At 38.8% G+C, this 24146-nt stretch overlaps 1 protein-coding gene across 1 annotated transcript in view; it reads right to left on the bottom strand.

Annotated features, from left to right (window-relative positions):
• LOC138700411 (microtubule-associated protein futsch-like) overlaps positions 1–24146 on the bottom strand; it is a 275099-nt gene that overhangs the window by 37374 nt on the left and 213579 nt on the right. The window contains exons 5-6 of the mRNA XM_069827029.1: positions 16185–20123; positions 11381–12101 (exon numbers count right to left, since the gene is read on the bottom strand). Coding sequence (XP_069683130.1) covers positions 11381–12101; positions 16185–20123 — 4660 coding nt within the window. The remainder of the gene's footprint in view (positions 1–11380; positions 12102–16184; positions 20124–24146) is intronic.

Here is a 24146-nt window from a genome sequence, read left to right as displayed (position 1 = left end):
TTCATTTATTTTTATTTTGTATTTTTCATTTATATCTATATCTGTCTCTTTTATTTAGGTATTATCTATTTGTCTGTTTTTTTTTTAAATTTGTCATTTGTATTTACACTTGTATCTTGCATTATCTCTTTTTTATGTTATCTCCAATTTTACGTTGTAAGCAAATATTTGTACTATCTATTGTAATTGGGGTTTTGCCCTGTTATATAAATAAATAAGTAAATAAATAAATAAATAAGTAAATAAATAAATAAATAATAAATAAATTAATTAATAAAATAAAATAAAAAGTAAGTAAGTAAATAAATGGAATGAGTGAATGAATAAATAAATAATGGGATAGGGTGGCTAGTTCGTTACCTTCTCCATTGTATACATCGCTGACTAATAACATAGTTCACTTCAAGTCAGATGTACTACCTCAATCAGAGGAACTTTCCCAATATATAAGCTTATTTTGTAATCGAATCTTGATTTAGAAATTCAGAAGGGGTGAATGTATTAATATATATATTCTTTAATTCGACATTATATAATTCGAATTACCGAGTAAATACTGATTTCCATTGAAATTTATATTTAAACCAATGTAAAAATTCACATTTAATTAGAATTTTAGGGTAATTCGAAGATAGGACTTCACTGGTTTCAACGAAAATAATATCGTTTCTGGAATTGTAAAGGTAATCAGAAATATTTTACGTGTAATCTCGGTAATTAACTATTTCAAGAATTCAAATCCTATTCTCAAACTTCATAAATTCATAACCATCATAGAGAGTGGACAAAGGAGACGTTGCAGAAGGTTTTTCTTGGGTACTCCAATTTCTCCTCTATAATTCCATCAATACTCTCCATATCACCCCTAATTTCACCTATCATCTGCAATAGTAAAAATAGGGTGGGGTGAAGTCTTTAGGGTAATACGAGCTTCAGATGCTGATATAGAAAGTGTATGTGGTTCCGGGCCCCTGAGGCATGTCAGGTTACTCGTCCGCGAAACGGAACCAGGCAGGATGGCCCACCTGTCAGCGTCGGATTCACGAATTTCACCCAGGTCACCTGTCGGACTTAGACAATCGTCGCGTCAATTCCATGCTAGAAATATTGATTTAAGTACTTATTTTCCTTGACAAATACACGAAACGATTGACTGAATGTAACGGAACTGGAATTTTGTTAAATTATCCGAGAAGTTTTCCCATTCACAAAGTTCTTTCACGTGCAAGACAGACAGACAGACAAACGTGCAGTGATTTACGCTCTGTAATCTCAGCTACCTTTATCGCTTGTTTTCTTCGAATTGTCATACTCTGTAATTCCTTGTCATAAATAAATAATTATCTAGGATTCAAGAACTCCATTCTGAGTTTTTACCATAAATCGACTTTATTTTGTCTCTTTGTTGCTACAGTTATGAAATCTTAATTACGGAAACCTGCAGAATGTTTAAACCTGTTGTTGAAAGAAGTTGACAGAAGTAATAAACTTTCGCAAACAAATGAAGACTCGTGATAATGTTCATAACGAAGTGGAATAAACTAGGTCGTCTTGTTCCCACTTATCTGTATACATCGCCGACTTTACTACTAGTAGGGTAAGGCTTGTCCAAGTACTTTGCTTGAATTTATACGAGTTTTGAATGAAATAAAGTAGGCCTACGTAATTAAAGTGAAGTCGGCGATAATTGATCTCTGAAATATGCTGAGCACGTGGTTGTTACAACGGACCTCTGCCTTAGTTTTTACTTCTTCATTATACAAAGTATCGTAATGCTAGAAAATATCCATTTCGAAATTTTCATGCAAATACTCGCTTTCAGCATCCTTGATACAGAGAAGTGGTTCTGGACATTCTATTTACAGCAATTTCCCCTAAATCATTGTTCGATATTTTTTTCCTATTTAGTATCTACAAGTCAATTTACATGGGGATGGTGCATATGAACATGGTAAAATGCTACTGATCATTTCTGAAAAAAAACACACATTAGTGCTCATCTTAAAGAATTTCTAGACTATCTTTGTGATTTTTTGCGCTACGTATATTAAAATGACAAATGAGACAAAAGAATTACTATCGTTTCACATCTTTAATGTATCAATTATTATATAGGGTGAGCGAAAAGTAACTCCCTATTGGAGATCGCTATTATAGTATATATAGTCCCGTCGCTCTTATTTCCGGCAGCCAATCACGCTACATTTAAACGTGTGCGTCTTGTGATTCGCTGATGAAGATAAAGAAGGCTCGATAAATACGTAATATAATCGCCCGCCATTTTGGCTCTTTCGTTGGCGTTCGCAGAAAGCACATGAGGACGTTATTTGGCGCTCAATTATTTGCTGAATTACAGTGCATTTGATTTAATATCATAGGAGCTACGACATGATAATGTTTAACGGTGTGGCAAATAGATCCCTCGTCCGGTAGCTCGGCAACGAAAGAACAAAATTGGCGAACGATACTACCTACCTAGACTTTATAGAGCCTTCAGTTTCTAAGACGTAAGCAAAGAGGCGGAGTCACGCCGGGAATAACAGCGTCGCGACTATAGTAATGTATTGTCGTGAAATTTACAGGATGTTTTCTTTACAGTGGTAGGAAGTGACCCAAAATGTCGCATCGCACAACATTGCAGGGAAGAGCTCAGTTAGCGACCGTTACGAAGTCTGGCGTTCCGTCGTACAGTTGCAGAGATGGTAGTGAACAGTACACGGGCCTCCTGCTACATTGGATTCCAACACCATCGGGAATTGCCGTTTCAAACTTATGAACACAGGATCTGTGGCGGATACTCGTAGAAGTGGTCCTCCTTCGACATCCAGGTTAGAGGAAAATGTGCAATTGGTACGGGATAGGTTTATGAGATGCCCTAGTTTAATTTAATTTAATATAGTTTATTTAACGACGCTCGCAACTGCAGAGGTTATATCAGCGTCGCCGGTGTGTCGGAATTTTGTCCCGCAGGAGTTCTTTTATATGCCAATAAATCTACTTACTACAGTCTACTGACTGACATGGCACACTTAAATGCCATCGACCTGTGCCGGGATCGAACCCGCAACCTCGAGCATAGAATACCAGCGCTATACCACCTACACTGCCGAGGGCGACGAGATGCCCTAAGAAACTTCACCCGATGGTCACAGCTTCCGCTGATAGTTCTTGAATGTAATGCGGCATCCACAGACGAAAATTTAATTCCTTCTTTAAAGTAGGTATCTCGAATAGTGTAGAGTATAAGACCACTTTGACGAGGAAGCTGTCGTATTGACTTTTTATATGACAGGCCGTCTATAGGCATGCTTGAATTTACTCTTCATTATCTGCTATTTATTTGGCATAGATTTCATTACAAGTTTCCACATCGCGATATCCTATCCAGAGACAAAATTTTGCTGCCATTATTTCTTTATTTGTAATATTAAAATAATTAGATACGTAACGGTAATTCTATAATAATTATCAACGTTGGAATGAATTGCATATATTATTATTATTATTATTATTATTATTATTATTATTATTATTATTATTATATTATTTCTCCTTCATGGTTTAATTCTACTTCCGTATTTTTTATTATTTATTTGGCATGCTGTGCCTGTAACAGTTTTTAATGTGTTGAATTACCATACTGGTTTAAGGGGTTAGGTACAGCTCACAGCAGTAAAATTTTTGGAAATATTCAACATTTTTTTCCTCCATTACTGTATCTTGTACAATAATGAAAATTGGTATGTGTAAAACACTGTCCTTCTGGTATATGAAAAAAATATTTTTACGATTTAAAAAAATACTTATATATATATATTTTTTTTCAAAATTAAAAATGGTGGCAGTTCACTGTGCAGTGATGAAGCTTTTCCCTCATGACTCATAAACTTGTTAACTTTTCATGTTCTCTCTCTTTTATTTTATTGTTGAAACTCATATTTACTATATCATCCTCTTTGCACTACATTCCTCAATAAATAATATATATTTTTTTTATTTTGTGATACTGATATTTGACTTTTTTTAAACGAATTAATTTTTTTATCAGGCAATCTATCAATGGTAGAGCAGTGATCTTGCATCATATTGTTGATAAGACATGTATAAATAAACACAAAAAAATTCATCACAGAATGTTGGATAGTTTTTTTAGTTAAGTGGGAAACGATTCATCACTGCACAGTGAACTGAATTTTGAAAAAAAGAATGTAAACATATTTTTTTTATCGTAAAAATATTTTTTTCATATAGCAGAAGAACAGTGTTTTAAACATACCAATTTTCATTATTGTAGAGGATACAGTAATGAAGAAAAAAATATTGAATATTTCCAAAATTTTAATGCTGTAAGCTGTACCTAACCCCTTAAAGACAGTTCTCGAACCATACTGTGATGCGTAACACGAATCTGCAAGCTGTTTCTCTACAATCTTCATTCGATAATTTTTACTTGTGGCTTACAATTTAATTAACATTTCTTAACCGGCTAGTCTGGAAATATTAGTTTGCAAAACAATAAGAACGTCCCTAACACGACTCTCTAAGAGAAATAGATAATTTTTGTTCCTATGCTTAGTTGCCTGAACTATAATTCAGACCAGAAATGAAAAATTGGTGCACTTGATAGTTGGATTTATTTTCTTTTGCTTTAAGTTTGAATGGAAAATTAGTAGCACGGATAACACATTTCGTTAGGTGCGCTACTGAACATGATGTTGCCTATACAAAAGCACCTTCATCACTCCCCACCACTCCGCTGATACTGCAAACGCACAATTGGCTGTGAGTAAATCCGATGGATATGAATGGAGTGTCAATCGAAATAAGGTAGAGAGTAGACATGTTTTCATGCCACATGATTTTACATTGTAGAATTCCAATGTTTTTATTTGAAACTTCGAGTTTTCATAATTGAGTTTCTCCAATTTAATCTCAAAGGACCACCATTTGGTAACTGAAAAAGGATATACCTTGTCCTCTTAGCTGATGTGATGTTGATAATGAAATATTTGTTCTTTCGTCCTAATTGTGTCCTTAACTAGACTTTTATCAAACAATTAATATCACATAATATCATATAATTAATGTTGGAAGCCAATACTTATATTTGATGATACGGCTAGAATATTGGATAGTACACGTTGAACATCTCTATGTTTGGTCTGCGTGCAGCTGAAGTTTAGATTAGATTGTTATCATTTGTCTGGAACCCTGTTCAACGACACAAGAAAAAAGCAGAACTTGTGAGCACAATTATTATTTGTAGGCCATGTGTTACAACAGACCCGATTGTATACAATTAGGCTTCAAACCCCCGTGCGGAGGTTTGATTTTACAACATTTCTTCCAGTAAATGTTTTGACTTCTGGTCTTGTCCCTAGAAGCAATTCTACACAATTCATGCTGTTACAAGTCTTCTATAGTGCACTAAGACATGGTTCACACACCTACGGGTTAGTCTGTGCTTGCACTAGCCGTCAGCTACAGGCAGTCAGTCGGCAGTGAAGGCCTCATACAATGTGTACATACTTTTAAATTGAGACAGAAACTGTGTGCAGGTTCAAGTTTGCAGAAATCAGCCGAGACTTCCAGCAAGCTTTGAACGTGCACGCTATACAGAGTGTTCTATAGATTGCATGACGGTCGAGCTTTATCTACATAAAATAACTTGTCTTATAAAAAGTTCAGTGGATCCCAACTGGACAGAGAAACTTTGCGGAAAACAGGGTCATTTCCTAGTCAATCGTTCTCATACCCAACACAGCGCAGAAGAAATTTTGAAACCAAATATTATAGAAAGATTGCTGTGCCTCCAATACTGAAAGCGCTATAGTCTATGCAGAGTGGATACTGTATTATGCTTGTGAAAACAAAGACGTAAGGGCAGTAATTCTTTAAATATGTAACGTAATATTGATATGATAGTTTCATTGTTGCTCTCTCTTCTGTCACGCCTTAGTATATAGTGAGATTCAACGAGCCGTGGATTTCCCAGCCGCGTATACAAGGTCACGAATGTTGTGGGAAGATGTGGCGGTGAATCCCGCCAGCAGACAACCCAGTTCGGTGGAGTACGAATGTATTGGTCTCATATTGCGTTCATTGTAACATTATTTGCATAGCAAATAAAATGAAATGGTTTTCACTGTAGCATAGTGGATTTTTACTGTGGATCATTCAGTGAGAAAGAAAGTTACAAGAAATTGGAGTGGCGTTTCAGAGGGAGTATCCCTAAACAAGAGTTTCTCCACAATCGTACATTTATAAACTTCTACTGAAGTGGAAATCTACGGGATCTATCTCCAATAAAAAAATGGACTGTTGTAAATGAAACGCTTACGGACGAAAGGGTTAATAAAAGTGCGCTTGGAATTGGGTCCCAAAATCTTTAAAGTTTTTCATCCCAAGAAATCGGGTTATCTTACGGTTCTGTTCAAACAAACAACATGATACCACAAACGTCATAAATTAAATGACAGTCAGCTGAACTTCTAAGGGTGTGGTAATCTTTTATCTGAAAGTGCGAGAAATGTTTGGAAGCGGAGGGTGGTCACTTTGAGCAATACATTTAAATTTGGTATGTCCCATGTCGCCCCAGTAGTCTAGGGGTAATGTGCGCTCCTCCAGACCCAAGGGTTGCGTCTTCAAATCCGTCTGGGGACGCACAAAAGTCCGGGGTGCAAGCCGGAATTTTCCGGCGTGTTAAATACCTCCAAGCCTAAATTAGAGACTTTGGACTAAATTTCTCTTCTCTCGCGTTCTAGTAATACCTTAGCTACATACTACGTGGCGTTTGAGGCGATGAGCTTACCACTTGTCCCTCTGTCTCCTGTCGGCAAATAAGTGCAACTAAATTCCTTGTAGGTACTGAAACCTCCGCTAGGGGTACCTATGTTTCGACTCCGGAACTATGGGTTAAATGATAGTAATGAATGAATGAATGAAGTAGATGTATCATGCTTAATTAATTTATTATATTATACAGTCCTTAATTATTCATCAGGTAATTTAAATTTTTATCCATTACTTCATTCTTTATTAATTCATAGAATTTTTTATACACTATACGGTACAAGCAGTGACAAAACCAGACAGCCGACTCCACATTTCGTTGTATCTCTCTGTATAACCCACAGAATCCATTTTTTAAAGTGATATAGATAAAATCGTATCTTGAGATGCAAATATATTTATATATAAATACTTAATTTTTGCATCAATATGCGAAACGTTCAAGTTCATATGGCAGTAATACAGTATCCTCTCTGTGCATCGATGACTAGATGAATTTGAAGAGCGCATCTGCGTTGTTTACATGTGTAGCAGTGTTTTCCCATTACACGAGAAAACATATTTTTGTTGAAAGGAGCCTTTTTGCTTATTGTTTTGTTCAATTTTGATCACTAGAAGGTATGCCATGCAGGTGTGTAGTGCCGATAGAGATGGTGGCACTTCTATTTTGTTTTTATTTGTATAAAGAAACACAAATGGGTACAGGGACAAGGGAGGAAACAACAGAATTAGTATTAGTTTCCAATTTTGCCGTCCGCAATCCCACAACAATACAGCTGCATATTTTGTTGCCACAAGAGTTGAAAACGGAGCTACAGTGGTTCGTCAAAGATGTGCGCTTCTGGACTGTGCCGAGCGTTCTTTATTGGAGGAGGTTTTTTAAAATGGATCTTGTAAACATTCGCGTCCATTTCCGCTTGAAATTTTATAAAAATCGATGAACTACTTCTAATCTAAACGTTACCTTACTCTTCGATCCCTTGCTTGATATGGATAGGTACAGGATATTCCATTGAATTCTGTGCTTCACTTAATTACTATAAAAGATAACAACGGCAGACACGTATATGGAAAGTAGAACAGCTTTTATATACACATTCTGCTATAAATGGTTAGATCTGTGATCACTCTGTGCTTATTTATGTGCGATCGATAACAAGATAGCTTATTAAAGAAAGAGAGATTTGCTCTTCATATGGATTTAATTATGTTAAAGTGCCACATAATCTCAAGAAATTAAGCTGTTAATTGCTAGTTAAAGGGTTGCCAACCCTGCGCCTTATAACTTTACGCATGCATCATACATTACAGGTAATATATTTTGTATTTAGAAGAAGTCCTCACATTTTCCGTTATGTTGTGCGATGTCTATGCCTTTTCTGAATCTTTGCTTCTTCTTTTGTGCAATTTTTATCTCTTTTTTTCCTTTTTCCCCGGACTTTCTCTAGTTTGACGGTCTTTTGCTTCTTCTATTAAATGTTTTTTTTTAGTTTGGTCAATTCCATTACAACAAAGCGTGTATTTTTAAATGTAGTAGTGTATCAAAGACATTTCAACGATGGGGACTGAAGATAAATTTTAGTAAAACAGAATATAATATGTGTGTAGGAGAAAAACAATTGATATTATATTAGACTCTGAAACTATTAAAACAGGTAATAGTTTTAAATACCTCGGTTCAATTATAAACACGTCAGCTACCTGTGAAACTGATGTAGAAATTAGAGTAAGAATCGAGAAATAGGCAATAAGGACACTTCATGGAATACTGTGGAATAAAACTATCAGACAAGAAACAAGGAAGAGAATATATAATAATATATTATAGCCTATATAATATAATTTAAAAATTTATTAATCTTTAAATTACGGATGAAATGAAATTTTACCAATATTTCTATTTAAGGTTTCAGGACATTTCGTCCAATTCAAATCTCGTCTATTAATTTTCTCGTCCCGCGGGACATTTTGTCCTATCCTACTCGTCCAATTCTTTAAGTTGGAGCCATTAAGTCGATCGCAACAAGTATGTATCATCATTAACAGTAATCATTCGACTAAAGGAAAACTAAATTATTGTAAATTCTTTTAGTATTTTCTTACTAATTAAATGTTTATATACACATCTTGTAGAAATCTATACAAATAGAAACAGGGAGCTCGCATATTACTCTTGCGTTTTCGCTGCTGATTGGATGCAATTTGGGTTGGCCGAAATTAGAAATTGGACAAATTGATATTGGGCGAAATGTCCTACAGCACGAAATGTCCAACTGGACGAGCTTTTCGTGGGACTACAGTAAGTTTATAATTGGGCCAAAAATATTAGACGACCTCCCCTCAAATCCTATTTAACCCAATTAGATTATTTGATCGTGTTTGATATGAGAAAAAATGATTTTAGTTGTTGCTTTATAATAATAGGAAAATCGCACAATATGAAGTGTAAGTTTATTATTCTGTGCTCAGCTTGGCCAACGATGTTTCTGTTTGCTGCACTGTAGACCATGATATCTGCCACACAGCTTTCCGCACCATAGTTACTGGTTCATAAATATTAATAATGATTATTTCATAGTGAAATATTATTCGGCTGATATAGTAGAAAATATTACACTATATGAAACAGAGATGTGGCCTCTTACAGGAAAAATTCGAGACAATATTAGAGTGGTTGAAATGAATTTTATGAGACGATATTTACAACTAACTCGAAGAGATAAAGTACTGAATGGTCAGATTTGTACTAGGATTGGGGTTACATGCTCCATTACAAAAGCTCCAATTTTGCGTTTAAATTCTCAGCAATTGGCAACCCTGCTTTATTCTCTATATATTACGTGAAACTCTTCATTTTTGTATCCCTGAGGAGTCAGACCTTCAATCCCAATCTGGCCGGGGAGTTTTCATGTGAAAAATCAATAGTGACACTTATGGCTGACGAGATTGTAGTTGGGGGTTTTTCTGGAGACTCTCCCATTTCCAAAGATTAGGCATTAACTATTCCGTGATCATTCCATAGCATTCCCCGATGCAAGGAGGGAGTTGGTTTAGAAACGAGTTGGGTTGCCTGCTCGAAATCTGGATGCTCAGCGAACCTTAGCATAGCCAGCTGCTGTGGCTTGGGAGTACGACTTGCTCGAGGGTTAACGCATTGCACCTTATAAGGTCGCAGTGCTGGGTTGCAGCGCCCCTCCAGAAATTCGACTCAATTGATCATTTTTGTATAACAGATGCTCGGTTATCGATAATTTGTTTTGGTGATTATATCGCCAGAAGTAGTTGACAGCCCTGTTTAAATCTTTACAAATGAGAATTCATGTTTCCAGTACATGGTAAGGTTGTTGGCAACCCTTTCTGAAATAGAGTGAATCCTTTGAAATTTGATTAACACTCAAATGTTAAACCGGAAGATAGTGATTTGAGTTGCAGTCCCGATGTCTAGCAATCGTATATGCATTTTATTTGCTGGCTTGAGTTATTTAAGTAGTTGGGTACTCATTTATACAATATTCAGTTAGAAATAAACAGAACAGCAAGGTGATATTTCTTTAATTTTATTGTTTTGTCACTTAGCTTCAATTCTCTACCTCATACCGTCACTATGAAGGCCCTAACATCCAGAGTCAAAATAATCTATTGCGAACGAATGTGCAGATCCAGTCGCAATATTACCCTGTGGCATACACTAGTTTTTTTGAGCATGAACCTCTCTTTGTTTTCTTTAAATGCAGGAGTATAAATATGATGGGTGAATACTGCCCTTGTCATCACAATAAATTATAGGAAAAGAGATTAAAGTGCTAGCTGAAAGTTTCAATATATGATGTATGTTACATATAATTTGCATTTTTTGTAGAATTAAACGAAAACGTAAGTGAAAGTATCAATAAGAGGGAGATAAGTGCTGGCAGGGCTGGTTCAAGAATCGAAGTGGAGACTTAAAGTTTATCAAAAGCATCTATTATGGCCATTCACATGATCACTAGGACTTGTATTCTGCACAGCTATCTACCTTCATTACTGAGCATCATCATTCAGCTGACATTAATGTCAAATATGATTTTAACAAATTTCAATAAAATATATAAATCAGTCTCTATAAAAAGTAAAAATATTTGAATTGCAGGAACGACTGCAGGCATTTTCGTACAAATGTGTGAAGACTACGCGGGGAATTAAATAATAAAATAATATGAAATATCTGTTATTTATTATTTTAATTTTTTTACATTTCAATTTGTCATTTTGTTTGAATATTATAGTTTGGTACATAAAATCATATTCGTTATTTGAACTATAACGCCCCGTTGCGCAACCTCCAGAATTTAATTTTGACATAGGCAAGAGCTGGCCGGAAGATATTTCTTGGAGTCCTTTAATTCAGATATAAGAGGGGCAGGAATCTTATATCTGCGACAAATGCCACACAAATTTACTTCTCTTTCGAAGAAAGCCATGGTAAAAATTTATATCGCTTTTATAATTTTTGTTTGTCCTCGACCGGCTTCGAACTTCGGATCCAGAGATATTTATCAAATCTGTCTCAACTTAAAAGCTTATTGTATGGGCTTCGCGGCCGCCGTACTTGGATCTCCTTCCGGTGAAGGCGGGAGCACCGCCAGGTCGTGGAACTCCCCGGAGTGGCGCACCACGTCGGCGGGTGCCGTCTCGATGCTAGTAGTGGTCGTGGTGCTGGAGCTGGTCGTGGGCATGCGCACAGCGTCCTCCCGCTTGAGATTCCTGCGCGCGCGGTAGCCCCTGTAGTTGGACTGGATCTTGGTGGCCGCGTCGTCCAGCTCCTCCTGCTGCAGAGTGTTCCACACCTTCTGGTCCTCCTCCCCGTTGACCTCGCCGTCCATCTGCAAGGACACTGCCGACCTCACAGCCTTGCCCTCTTCCTCCTCGTCGTCCTGCTGCTGCTTCTGGACCTCCGTCTCCATCGACCCCGACGTGTGCACGCCCTCGTCCATGGACATGGACGGCGCCGTCGTGGAGTTGCTGGCCTTCATGTGTTGCACCTGGCGCCTAGATAAGAACCCGCGTACCCCGGCCTGGATTTTGGTCGCCGCCGTCTCGGCCGACGAGTCTGCGTCGGTGTCCTCGAGTTCTCCGTTTTGGGCTAACTCGTCGCATTCTTGTGGTTTCTGTAGGTCGGCAAGTTCGGTATTGTCTGCCTCTTCCGGCTGCTTCTCAGCTGCCTCTGGGCTCCCCGGTGGACTGCTGACTGGCGGCGCGGTCGAGGTAGACGTAGGTGTTTCCACTGGCGGACCAAACAGGTCATCGTGTGCTGATTCTGTCTGCGGCGTCTACAGTCCAGGAAAGAAAAAGACATGTACTTATAGTTCTGCACACTTTAAATAGAAGTTGAGGTGTTGGTAGCAGTAAGAAATGTTATTGCACAATATTTCCAATGGAGACTTCCAATCTTACAGTGCCCTATCTCTGAACATTACTTCTTCTATAGGAATTCGCTGATAGCCTCTGTGCCGTACATGCAGTGAGTGTGGAACACTGCTTGTATTTTTCCTATTTTTAATTTCATGCAGGGACTGGAAGGTCCGGGGTTCGATCCCAGGTGGTGACAAGATTTTTTCTCGTTGCCAAACTTTCAGAACGGCACCGAGGTTCACTCAGCCTCCTATAAAATTGAGTCCTGGGTCTTTCCCGGGGGTAAAAGGAGGTCAGAGCGTGGTGCCGACCACACCACCTCATTCTAGTGTCGAGATCATGGAAAGCATGGGCCTCTACCTCCATGCCCCCCAAGTGCCTTCATGGCATGTTACGGGGATACCTTTACCTTTTACCTTTTTACTGTACAGTATATAAGGCTTTCATTTCAAAACTTGCCAGTCTAAACAATTAATTTATTTCAATTACATTTAATTTAAACAAAAAAATATGTCAATTTAGATATTGGGAAGGGAGTTCGAAACCAGTACGCCTACTAATTGCATTTTGGGTTTAACCCCCAACTCCTCAACCCCTCCTTTGAAATTTCAAATGCCCCCTTATATTATGATACTTAAATTTGATATTCAGTATTATGCAAATCTGGTTCCTTATATTGGGATGATTGTTGGAGTCTTTAGGAACGCATTCCTCTGAGTACTCGATTCATTGCTTGGTGCCATCTTTATCGATTCATCTACAGCATCCAAATCTGACAGAGTCCGCGCATGCGCAGGAAAGCCCCTCCGTCTCCCTGTTGAAATCTGTCTCCTCCTCAGATCGATGGCATCTATTCGCAATTCACTTACTTCGTCCTACTGCATCATATATTGACCTGAAGATCACGGCACCGTAGACACCGCGACTCACCAAGGTGCCATCTGTCCGAGGGAGCTACACTCCCTGGTCTGCCGTAGTCCGCTGCTAAAGCCCCTACGCATCACTGAGATTTGTGCAGCTCCCTCAGATATAACATAGTAGGCAAATCATAGCATCACGTCTGCCCGATCTCCTGGTCGACCTGAAAGTATTGAAGGCGAAATGAGTCGGAGGTCCAACGCCGAAAGTTATTCAGAAATTCTTTTTCAAGTTGTTGAGGGGGGGGAAACTTCGGAAAAAAAAACAATCTGGTAACTTGTCTCAACCAGAATTTGAATCAGGGCGCATTTGTTTCACGGTCATTGTCTCGTTGCGAAACCAGGTGGCCCGGGTTCGATTCCAGGTCGGGACAAGTTACCTGGTTGAGGTTTTTTCCGTGGTTTTCTATCATTCCAATATGAGTAAGTACTGGGTAACTTTCGGTATTAGACCCTGGACTCATTTCACCGGCATTATCATCTTCATCTCATTCAGATGCTAAATAACCCAAGATAAAAAAAAAATTCGCGGTAAAGCATGCTAACCGTTACTCCACGGCGTGGACTTAATGCCATAATGCGCTGAAAACAGTAGAAAATGGTTTTGAGAAGCAGAAATGAATTCATAAAAGAAATAATGGCTTTATGTTGTTGGAGCAAAAAGGAAATGGAGAAAAGTTTTATAAAAAGTAAAAATGTATCCAATTATAAGAAACTTATTCCAAAATGTGTTAAATTTTGGGATTAATGATAAGACGTTACGTTTGTGTGTTAAGTTTTGAAAGGTAATTTCATATTTTTCGTTCACAAGATCAACATATTATTACACTGTTACATTTTAATAATGTCTTACTGATTTGCCAGTTGGACCTTAAAATCGTGAGTTTAAAAATTAGGACATACAAGAAGCCTGGGAAAAAAGTTAAAAAAAGATGGAGTGGAATCGTAACTACATGGTATATTGACTATAATGATCATAAAACTGTAATCCTTAATTGTGGAAATATGTTAGTTTGCAGTTCATTTTTATGTTCAGATAAGTCTGGTAATATAGTACAATATATATAAGTTCAATCATAAGACATATCTCTTTGCAAATGTTTATTTGCTATGAAGGTATTAAGTATATATTAACATTTTCGCCTTATTTGGCATCATCAGATATAATAACATACGTGATCTGAAACTTGAATGAATTGACAAACGAGCAGTATAATGTACATGGTAATTGAATCTTCATGAGTTTTATGTATGAGGCTATATATAAGGTTGTAATAATTGATTTCAATACAATACAAGTTTGAAAGAGTCGAAAGTGGTTGTATATACATATAACTCATGTTACAGGTGTACATACATGATTAAATAGTGAGCAATTGAATTATACAAAATATCGGCGATGTTATAGACATCAATTAAAGTTTGATTATGAATGAAAAATGAAGAGATATCATAGATTTAAAATTTGCGAAGGATAAAATGTATTAAAATACTATATAATTAGTCTAGTACTATGTTACAAATTGATAAGTCTTGTGTTGTTAACAATTAATCATTATCAAGAACATATGCTTGTGGCTTCTGCTGTGATGTAGTATATGTACGCTTGGATACTCATGTCCAAAATTCAAGCGTACATATAGGCTACTACATCACAGCAGAAGCCATAAGCATATGTTCTTGATAATGATTAATTGTTAACAACACAAGACTTATCAATTTGTAACATAGTACTAGACTAATTATATAGTATTTTAATACATTTTATCCTTCGCAAATTTTAAATCTATGATATCTCTTCATTTTTCATTCATAATCAAACTTTAATTGATGTCTATAACATCGCCGATATTTTGTATAATTTAATTGCTCACTATTTAATCATGTATGTACACCTGTAACATGAGTTATATGTATATACAACCACTTTCGACTCTTTCAAACTTGTATTGTATTGAAATCAATTATCACAACCTTATATATAGCCTCATACATAAAACTCATGAAGATTAAATTACCATGTACATTATACTGCTCGTTTGTCAATTCATTCAAGTTTCAGATCACGTATTTTATTATATCTGATGATGCCAAATAAGGCGAAAACGTTAATATATACTTAATACCTTCATAGCAAATAAACATTTGCAAAGAGATATGTCTTATGATTGAACTTATATATACATATTTTTTGTACGAAATATGTTAGGTTGGTTCTCGATCCCATGTGAGGCTACTTTTCTCCAACTACTTCGGGTTGTTCTGACATTCTCTTTCCACTATTGCTCTGTTAGCGACAGAAAATTATCTCATCGTCTCTGAATAATATAAGCGATTCAAAATAACAATAAAGAAAAAAAAACATTAAATACGTATGTACTAATTTCCAATGCTGTGCGCTTGACAACAAATTCATTAGCTCTTCTCGGCCTGATTGATAGATATTTGTGAATCTTAATTCTTTGTATATGTACGTCTCACGGTTTCACTGTGAGCAGTAAATTTTTTAGTGAATATGTTCACTTTCATTTGTATCAAATAATTAAAAGTAGCAAGTTGAGAACTGTGTTGAAAAATTCCGATCCAGTCATTTCATAACTAACAACCCAACACATATTCTGATTCGTTGACTTGTAAGCATTACTTTATTTTCATGAGCGATGATTTGGAAACGAAGAATTTAATAATCACACGATTAAGTAAGAATCTACTTATGATGAAAGATGAGTGGAACAGAGAAAAATTCTCTCCGGCAAAGGGATTTGAACCCGAGTTTTCAGCTCTACGTGCTGTTGCTCTAATCATCAGCACGTAGAACTGTAAACCCGGCTTCAAATCCCGGTGCCGGAGAGAGTTTTTCTCTGTTCCACTCATCTTTCATCATATGATGACGCAGAATATCTGCACGGAAATATATGTATTTTGCGTACATCATAATAATATAAGAATCTACTTGTTAGGGATATTGACGTGCTTAGACAGAATATTTCAGCAAAACAGAAGGCTGCAATACATATGGAGCTAGCGGCAGGATAAGTGTTCACGAAATCCACTAAATAATCAAGTGCAGAGCGCTCGCCTTACCTCTTCTTTCTCCGCAGCCTTACTCAGAGCCTGTCTGGTCTGGTAGCCTCTGAAAGTAGCCTGGATGGCAGTGGCAGCCGCGTTCTTCGCCTCTTCCGCCGGTTTCTCCTCTTCTACAGTCTCTTCCATTGTTGGTTTCTCTTCTTCAGTCTCGGAGTCGCTGCGCGGTAGGTCAGGGACCTCGGTTATTGTCAGTTGAGGCACCCCTGCATGTTCTTCTATATTTTCTTCCTCCACAGCACTTGCCGATCGACTGGTTTCTTTTACAGCTTCATCTGCATCTTCACTCGCCGCTTTCTGATCTTCTGCATTTATCCCATTTTCGTCTACTTGAGATTCAGATTCCCCTTCACCAGCTGCACTTACTGGCCGACTTTCTTCTTTGGTTGGCTCTACTGTACTAGCAGGCCTACTTCCTTCCGCTTTTGTTGATTCAGCGACACTTGTAGGTCTTTCTTCCTGTTTGGTTGATTCAGCAACACTTGCCGGCCGACTTCCTTCCTCTTTGGTTGATTGGGCAGCACTTGCTGGCCTACTTCCTTCTGCTTTGGTTGATTCAGCAGCGCTTGCAGGCCTGCTTTCTTCTTCTTTGGTTGATTCAGCAACACTTGTTGGTCTACTGCTTTCCTCTTTGGTTGGTTCAGCAACACTTGCTGGCCGACTTCCTTCCGCTTTGGTTGATTCAGCAACACTTGCTGTTCTGCTTTCTTCCTCTTTGGTTGATTGAACACCACTTGCCGGCCTACTGTCTCCCTCTTTGGTTGATTGGGCAGCACTTACCGGTCTACTTTCTTCTACTTTGGTTGATTCAGCAGTGCTTGTAGGTCTACTTTCTTCGTCTTTGTTAGATTCAGCAACACTTGTTGGCCTACTGCTTTCCTCTTTGGTTGGTTCAGCAACACTTACAGGTCTGCTTCCTTCCTCTTTGGTTGACTCAGTAGCACTTGCCGGCCTATTTCCTTCATCTTTGGTTGACTCAACAACACTTTCAGGTCTACTTCCTTCCGGGATACCTTCTTTGGCTGAAACCGGCCTACTCCCTTCTTTTTGATCTTCTTCGTTTGCACTGACTGGAGTGGATTCTTCTCCCTTCGTTGAATCAAGCCTGCTTTCTTCTATTGCTTCAAGTTCTTCAGCTGCTGAACTCGTTGGTCTACTGCTTTCCTCTTTCTTCGTCTCTTCTGGTTCTGCAACACTAACCGGCCGACTGCCTTCTTCCTTTAATGAACCTGCTATACTAGCAGGTCTGCTGTCTTCTTTTGCCGATTCACTACTGGGTTTAATTTCGTCTTCTGTCACTTCTTCTGGAAGACTTTCTGCCTCTTTAATCGATTCGGAAAAAGGAAGTGACTGGCTCTCTCCGAGATCTTCATCAGTAATCCCATTTTCCTCGACTGATGTCGGCCTAGGACCTTCCTCTTTGACTGATTCGGTTGCACTAACTGGTCGACTACCTTCCTCTTTTGTTACTTCAGTTATACTAACAGGTCGACTGCCTTCCTCTTTTGTTGATTCGACTACACTAACTGGTCGACTGCCTTCCTCTTTTGTTGATTCGGCTACACTGACTGGCCGACTGCCTTGCTGTTGTGTTGCTTCGGCTACACTAACTGGTCTACTGCCTTCCTCTTTTGATGCTTCGCTTGCACTAACTGGTCGACTGCCTTCCTCTTTTGTTGATTCAGCAGCACTAACTGCTCGACTGCCTTCCTCTTTTGTTGATTCAGCAGCACTAACTGGTCGACTGCCTTCCTCTTTTGTTGAAACTGCAGCACTAACTGGTCGACTGCCTTCCTCTTTCGTTGCGTCAGTTGCACTAGCTGGTCGACTGCCTTCTTCTTTTGTTACTTCGGCTATACTAACTGGTCGACTACCTTCCTCTTTCGTTGACTCAGCAGCACTAACTGGTCGACTACCTTCCTCTTTCGTTGCGTCAGTTTCACTAACTGATTGACTGTCTTCCTCTTTCGTTACTTCAGTTATACTAACTGGTCGACTGCCTTCCTCTTTTGTTGATTCGGCTACACTGACTGGTCGACTGCCTTCCTCTTGTGTTGCTTCGGCTACACTGACTGGTCGACTGCCTTCCTCTTGTGTTGCTTCGGCTACACTAACTGGTCGACTGCCTTCCTCTTTTGTTGATTCGGCTACACTGACTGGCCGACTGCCTTCCTTTTGTGTTGCTTCGGCTACACTAACTGGTCGACTACCTTCCTCTTTTGTTGACTCGTCTGCACTAACTCGTCCACCGTCGTCTTTTGTTGGTACAGCTGCACTAACAAGAGCAATGTCTTCCTCTGCAGTGTGTTCAACTGAGGAAGTTGGTCGACTTCCATCCTCTGCTGCTTGCTCAACTGTGCTGACTGGCCGATCATCTTCCTCTTTCGTTGATTCAGTCGTACTAACTGGTCGACTTTCTACTTTTGTCGATTCCGCTACACTGACTGGTCTACTTCCCGCCTCTTCAGCTGCTTCGACTACACTTCCTGGTCGACTGCCCTCTTTCGTTTCAACCGTTTCCTCATTGGTTGGTTCAACCACGCTAGGTGGTCGACTGCCTTCATCCTTAGCTGATATGGTCGCACTAACTGGTCGACTGCCTTCCTCCTTAATTGATTCAACCGCACTAACTGGTCGACTGCCTTCTTCCTTGGTTGATTCAGCCGCACTAACTGGTCGGCTTCCTTCCTCTTTAGTTGATTCAACCGTACTAACTGTACGACTGCCTTCCTCCTTAGCTGATTCAACCGCACTAACTGGTCGACTGCCTTCCTCCTTAGTTGATTCAACCGCACTAACTGGTCGGCTGCCTTCCTCCTTAGCTGATTCCACCGCACTAACTGGTCGACTGCCTCCCTCCTTAGTTGATTCAACCGCACTAACTGGTCGGCTGCCTTCCTCCTTAGCTGATTCCACCGCACTAACTGGTCGACTGCTTTCCTCTTTAGTTGATTCAACCGCACTAATTGGCCGACTGCCTTCCTCCTTAGTTGATTCAACCGCACTAACTGGTCGGCTGCCTTCCTCCTTAGCTGATTCAACCGCACTAACTGGTCGACTTCCCTCCTCTCTGGTTGATTCGACTGCACTAACCGGTCGACTGTCTTCTTTGTTTACTTCAACCGCACTAGCTGGTCGGCTGCTTTTCTCCTGGGTAGATTCAACCGCACTAACTGGTCGACTGCTTTCCTCTTTGTTTGATTCAACCGCACTAACTGGTCGACTGTTTTCTTTGATTGCTTCAACTGCACTCACCGACCGACTTACTTCCTCTTCTGTAGGTTCAACTGCACTAACTGGTCGACTTTCTTCCTCTTTGGTTGATTCAACCGCACTAACTGGTCGACTTCCTCTTTCCTCGGTTGCTTCGACAGCACTAATTGGCCTACTGCCTTCCTCCTTTGTTGATTCAGTCGCACTACCTGATCGGCTGATTTCCTCTTTGGTTGATTCAACAACACTAGTTGGTCGACTACTTTCTTCTTTGGTTAACTCACTAGCTGGTCGACTAACTTCACCCTTTGTTGATTCAACCGCACTTGCTGGTCGACTGCTTTCCTCTTTGGTTGATTCAACCGCACTAGCTGGTCGACTGCCTTCCTCCTTGCTTGATTCAGCAGCACTAATTGGCCGACTACTTTCCTCCTTAGTCGATTCAACTGCACTAGCTGGTCGACTGACGGAAGGCTCGACATTTTCTTGCGTAGCACTGGTAGCCCTGCATTCTTCCTCTTCCGCAGATTGTTCGACGACTTCATCTTGCTTGGTATTCGTCGACTCTGGACGGCTACCAACAGGTTCTTCTGCTGATACTGTCGCACTAACTGGTCGACTCCCTTCTTTCTCTTCGGTAGATTCTGGACGTTCGTCGACTGCAGAACTCTGCGGCCTGCTTCCTTCTCCCTCAGCCGGAGGAGAACTGCTAACTTCTGCCTCGACCTGCAACACAAGATAAAAATCAATGACACTATTAGTAATATTGCTGAAATTATAACACATGTCGTAAAACTGACATGACAGTATGTACGGCGGACACTTCGTCACGTCATCGTCTGTCTTCGTAGAGACTAATATAGCATTAATTTGTCAAAGTGATTTAGTTACATTTTAAGCACAAAAATGTTAATATATATATTATAAATTTTTTTCCAGATAATAATTGTATAAAAGAAACATCCCACTCTTCCGAAATTGTGCTCTAGATACATTATTATATGCAGACGATCAGGTTCTTTTTGCTACAAATGAAGACGAGCTGCAATACTCAATATATCATTTGAATATAATAGCACAAAATTTCAATATGAAAATTTCCTCAAACAAAACAAAAATTATGGCATTCCAAGGTAAACAGCCAGTTAGAAGTAAAATTTGCATTGGAACTCATACGTTAGAACAGGTAAACTCATTTAAATATTTAGGTTATAATTTGACATATTTACCTGTTACTGATATACCTGAAAATATTCAACATTTTAATGGAGCCTTAAGAACCATCAACCAGGTTTTCACAACCACGAAAACCCAAAAACATACCAGGTTAAAAGCATATAAAGTTCTAGCAAGACCTGTCCTCATGTATGGTAGTGAGGCCTGGACTGTCCGAAATTCAGATGTTCAAAGCCTAACAACTGCGGAAATGAGATTTTTTAAAGAGGACTGCCGGCTACAGCTTGCTTGACCACAAAATAATGAACTAATTACAAAAGAATTGAAAATTACACCTATTTATGAACATCTCAACCACTATAGACATAAATGGCTTAACCATGTCAATAGGATGGACCGTTCCAGACTCCCAAGACAAATTCTCCGCTATATACCACATGGAAGACGAACTTTGGGACGTCCGCTGAAGAGATGGACGGAGACCGTAACAGATCACTAGGTCTAATACCTGCAAGGACGGTGATGATGATAAAAGAAAACTTCTAGAACAAAGTCATTACAGATTATTTGAAGTAAAATCAATTTTCACTGTTCATGAAACCGATCTGCAAACAGTCTAAAATGTATTAGAAACGTATTATATTTATTTGTTCTATAATTGAGAAGTTAGCTAAAATAAGTGTGTATGAGCATATACGTCCTTATAGAGGACATCACTAAAAAAAAAAAAATATTTTGAAGCTCCCTGACCTTCCCACCACGATCTCATTTCTTTTTCTCAAATATTAATGTTGGCAGGATGGTTGGAAATTTGTGATCCAAGCTATTACTACCCGTCGCATGTATCTACCCTTCTTGGAGAAGGCTTGGGCTGTTGTTTATGCTGTGTGGCGTAGGTAATTCGTTCCTGAACTACTTTCTCATACTTTTGACGTGAAATGTCTATATGGCAAATTGAGGTACCTAATAAAAAATTGGAGTCTTGGATTTCACGTGTCTTCACCACTCGCACTGTGCAGGCTTTTAATATATCCGGCGATTCTGCCTGGCTGCCCTTTAGTCGCGCTTGCGACTTTCCTCTCACTCATGTGGCAGCTATTAGGTTAGTCCATTTTCGGCTTTCCTCGTCAAAACTGTATGTTCCTTCAAACGGAACAGTGAAAATCGTAGTGAGACAAGTGGTCAACTGCCTTGGAGCTCACATACACTTCTCAAATTCCATTTCAAGGATGCGCGATCGCGTACTTTTTTATTCTTTCTCCTTTCATTCTCGTTTTCTATATTCACGTACAAGGAGAGAAAGCTTCTATTCTAACGTTTAACAAGAAACGTTTTCCTGTAAATACTAACATCACTCGCGGTATCATGAAAACAGAAGAGTAAGATGAACTTCGTGCCTCGTGGTTTTCCACGCGGTCCGTTTCGCTGCATTCTCTATTTAATTTGCGTCGAGGTTTGCCCTTTGAAGCTCCTAGGACTGTGCTACAAAGCTGTGTACCTGGTTTTAATGAGTGCATTGAGAGTGTAATTAACATGGAGGCATGAGACAGTTACTCTGTCTGTCATTATAATTGACTCTGACTCCAACACTATCTGATTGATTGATTGAGGTTTGTCCTCAGAGTCAGTCGGGTCATATTTCATTAGAATCATCTCAATTGCCTAGTCTCCTAAATTGGGATAACTTAACCTTCTTGTGGTTTTCCTAAGGAGCCAAGGAAAATGATGGGATAAGTCGTAAAAGAAACGGGCCACGAACCTGCATACTCCCTCACATAAATCGCAGCATTTTCCAAATTAAAGCCTTCACAAATCGAAGCATTATTTTTCACGTGTCGCCTTGGCTACTTGAGGACAAGCTTACTCCATTGTCAATTGCTTACGGAAAGAGTTCGGATTTCTTGTCTAGCGAGAATAGAAACGCTACCTCTCACCAATCGCACTGCCCAGGCTTTTAACATCTTTGCTATTCACCCGTATTAGGACATTTCTGTCTCTCGTGTGGAAGCCATTTTCAGCTTTTCTCCTTCAAAATTGTCTAGTTTCTTCAATGGATCGGTGAAAAACGGAGTGAGACAAGTGACTAACATGCTTAGAGCTCACATAGGCTAGATTCATCCTCGTAACCCCAAATTCCCTTGAAATCACGCGCGACCGTGTACATTTTAAATGCTTCTTCTCCCATTTTTCCTCTCTGGCATCATCATCATCATGATCATCATATCATCATCATCATCATCGGGACTTAAACATGATCTTTCATTCCATTATCTAATTATTGGATATGATGTACTCATCAATCCTTAAATCCATCTTTATATAACCTAGTAATTACATAAAAACGTTTCATCCAATCCCCTGTCCCTTTTTAGAATTTTCCGAAGAGGTCAGTTTTTTTTATTGTGAGATACACTGCTCCGCCGATTTAGTAGAGTCTAAATAAAGTAGCATTACAGTACAACGTGGGCTGTTGTAGTGACGAGAATCCAAGCCCCCGCATACTAATAAGGCATCATGTCACAAACACGTTCACGTCTGAGTATTTATCACAAAATGAATATTATTCAATCCTTGAAAACGACGTAAATATGAAGGATATTGCTGGAGAGTTTAAGGTAATATTCATTCATTTGTTCATTCGTTCACTTCATTCATTCATTCATTCATTCATTCATTCATTCATTCATTCATTCATTCATTCTTTCGTTTATTTATTTACTTATTTATCTATTTACTTATTTATTTACATACTTACTTACTTCTACCTGTCTGTCTGTCTTATCTGTTTATTATTATACTTTATAGATGGATGTATTCTAGAAAAAAAAATTAACTTTTATTAACGTTGTATCAGATTCACTTTTTTTAAATTAATTAGGATCTCTTAAATACTCATTCCCGTATGATCGATTTTGTTACTGTTCATAATATTCCTTCACTTTCGTGCTCTTCCTGAACAAGATACTTGCTGATTGCAGGGGACTTGCTCCGCGTGTTATATCTAAGTAGGTGAACATTGCTTTCTCATAAATCGACGGAACAGTGTAAAGACATAGTCACCTTTTTATAGGCCAAATCGGCCCAGAAGATGGCGACAGGTTAAAGCTCCTACCTGTACAGACAGTCGCCTTCATAAGTGGTACTTATTTCTGCTAGGAGCTAGAGGATGAATAAACTCCAGTGTCAAAGTGCTGCCGGGAGTATTAAATCAATGGAGAAAATCCATGACCTCATCGGGAATCTTGTGCAAATCCTTTTTAAAATGAAACGTTACATGAGATATAGGCCTACATGCAATATTCTTAGGAATACAATATATGGACATTACTTTCACGTGTTAATATTGAACTAAGTTTCTAATTACCTACTTGATTAGTTTCGACTTGGGATCCATCTTTAGAACTGCTGAGGTCCTTACTCTTCCGGTGTCTTCACCCCCGGTGGGAGTGCGTTTCTGTTGTATAGTGTAGAGTCAAATAGTGTGTATACTCTGAAATTCAGTTGTGTATTGAGGATTTGTTGTGGGTGTGTTTTTGTGTATCTGTACATTTCGTATACAAATCGTAACACGTG

The sequence above is a fragment of the Periplaneta americana genome, chromosome 5 (assembly GCF_040183065.1).
Source record: "Periplaneta americana isolate PAMFEO1 chromosome 5, P.americana_PAMFEO1_priV1, whole genome shotgun sequence".
Lineage (NCBI taxonomy): Eukaryota > Metazoa > Arthropoda > Insecta > Blattodea > Blattidae > Periplaneta > Periplaneta americana.
The sequence above is the reverse complement of the archived record's forward strand: the minus strand, read 5'-3'. Positions and strand labels throughout refer to the sequence as shown.